Source organism: Penaeus japonicus, unplaced genomic scaffold, assembly GCF_977035675.1.
Source record: "Penaeus japonicus unplaced genomic scaffold, GWHDUDI00000001_assembly GWHDUDI00000032, whole genome shotgun sequence".
NCBI classification, from domain to species: Eukaryota; Metazoa; Arthropoda; class Malacostraca; order Decapoda; family Penaeidae; genus Penaeus; species Penaeus japonicus.
The window spans coordinates 2,151,208-2,153,707 of NW_028234434.1; the positions used below are offsets into that span (position 1 = coordinate 2,151,208).

Consider the following 2,500-nt stretch of genomic DNA (forward strand, 5'->3'; position numbering starts at 1 on the left):
CTTTACCAAACCTACAATGGCCGCACCATCACTAATTTTTCATCAGAATACACACATAAATACCATCACCATTAATAAAATGTATATTACCAACTATCCCGAAATCAGCGCAAAACGAATGATATTACTGCAGATGCAAGGAATACTCTCTTGATAACATTAGACTGTTTGGTAAACCTGTGCAAGAGCTTTCAAATAAGCTTTTGCTCCTTGTGATCTAAGCATCAGTGCTTGCAACTTTACCTTTATATTCGTGACTTGATTCAATTAATGATTCTCGTAAGAATATAACTCTGAAGGCAAAGTATGCAACTACACAAGAAACGAAATCAGTAAAACACAAACTGCGAGGAAATTATTCAAAAGGACTGTATTGATTAAAATGTAGATAATATATGATCAGCTAAAATGAATGATTTAAAAAGGAACTAACATTCACATAACCTGGTAAGATATCAACACTACTCAGCAAAACGGGAGCAAAACCTTTTCAACCAAGAACCTATTATTATTGCACATACAAATAGTTTCTTAATGCAAATATGTCCGTAGTGTTCTCTTTTACAACAAATATACTATTTCATTAAGTAATACGACCGACTTGTCCGTGAGGTTCTCGATTGCAACGAATATACTATCGGTGTAACTACAGTCTTACCCAAAGCCTTTTTGCTGGAGATCACACGTCAAAATAACAGTAAGATGTCTATGGCAAATGTAAATTCAGTCTGTTGTATCACAGGGTTCCGTGTACCACAAGGTTCAGTCATAACCCCAGTACCTACCCTTCACTTCATGATTAACCATGCAAACTGTATTAACTTACGTTAAGTAACTAATACTACAAACTAATAATCAAGAGTAAAATCACTACATCATATGTTTTCTATTCCACACAATATTTCTGTTCCGTATAATATTAATTTTGAAACAAGAGACTTTGTGATTATCCAGATCAATGACCAATTATAGAGAAAGGAACATATATTCTGTTCGAATCTAAATCAGCATACAGTGTAGTGTTAAGCCTAGGACAATGCATATCCTATTTCTCCAGTCTTTACTCTTTTATCAATTCATAGTATCCACAAAGTTAATCTACTCCTATTTGATTTTTGAAATTGTAGGAAATAAAGCTTTTGGACACAACGAAAAGGATCACGCTACGACTTATCTGAAAAGGAGAGACCATGCCACAGATCGGCTTATTCAGAGATCAGTAAGTTGAATGGTAACCTGTGTGTGTGTGTGTGTGTGTGTGTGTGTGTGTGGGCGTGCGTGTATGTGTGTGTGCGTGTGTTATATGCACGGGCTGATGTATCTCCACGTCGACACCGAACGCCGTTAAGAGCAGAGCTCCGCCACTGACCTTCTCGCTGTGTGGGTTTTCTGCCATGACGTCCATCTCCTCCACCTTCTCTTGCTTGGGCTGCCGGTCGCCCACCGTGCCGTGCTTGCCGATCAGCCAGTACGTCTCCATGAAGCCCTTACCCTGGGGGCGACGGGGAAGGGGGGGGGGGATGCCGATTATTCTCTTTTAATGGATCATTTTTATTCATTTGTTTAAGTTTCGATCTGTCTATCCATCTACCTATCTATCATCTCTCTCTCTATCTCTCTCTCACACACACTTTCTCTCTCTCAACCGCACACTCTCTCTCACTCGCTCTCTCTCCCTCTAAATCTATATATCTCTCTATTGATCTATATATCTCTCTATTGATCTATACATCTCACTACATCTATATCGATGCCTATGTCACAGATCCGCGTCACAAAGTAATCACAAACCTTTGCAAAAATGTCTAACTTTGGAAGTTCAAAATATTGGAGTTCCGGAAATACCGACTCTTTGCATTATCATCAGCATGAATGTTGCTGTTGTTGATGCTTTTCATGATAATAACACGATATCAGAGCGGTTCTAATGCCATTATCATTAGTAGTAGCAGTATCATAATCGTCATTATTAATTTTTTTATGATTATCAATATCTTTATCTTCATTATCAAGATCTGTATCATTGTTAATCATCATAATTATCATCATCATTATATCACTAGTGTGATTATAATTGTTACTACCTCTATCATCATTATCATGATTATCATTATTACTATTATTACTATCATTATCATCATCATTATCAATACTGTTATTATTATCATCACCATTATTACTATTATTGTTATCATTATTATTTCATTATTATTATATAATGAAATTGATAATAATGATAATTATAATGATAATGATAACGATGATAAAAATAGTGGCAACAATAATAAAAGTAGTGATATCAATAATAATGATGATATCGATAGTGATATCTATCATAATAACAATAATTCATTATTTTCACTACTACTGTCATTGTTGTTTTTGTTGTCATTTTATCATCATCATCCCCATAACTTTTAGTATTATTACCATTACAATCTATTATTTTCATTGTTATTGTTATCATTATTGCTATGATGATAATTATGATAATTATTGT

At 34.7% G+C, this 2,500-nt stretch overlaps 1 protein-coding gene across 1 annotated transcript in view; it reads right to left on the reverse strand.

Moving 5' to 3' along the window:
• The window catches only part of LOC122242301 (atrial natriuretic peptide receptor 2), an 18,796-nt gene that overhangs the window by 1,700 nt on the left and 14,596 nt on the right, over window positions 1-2,500 (reverse strand). Inside the window, exon 8 of the mRNA XM_086556154.1 lies at window positions 1,370-1,492. Coding sequence (XP_086412280.1) covers window positions 1,370-1,492 — 123 coding nt within the window. The remainder of the gene's footprint in view (window positions 1-1,369; window positions 1,493-2,500) is intronic.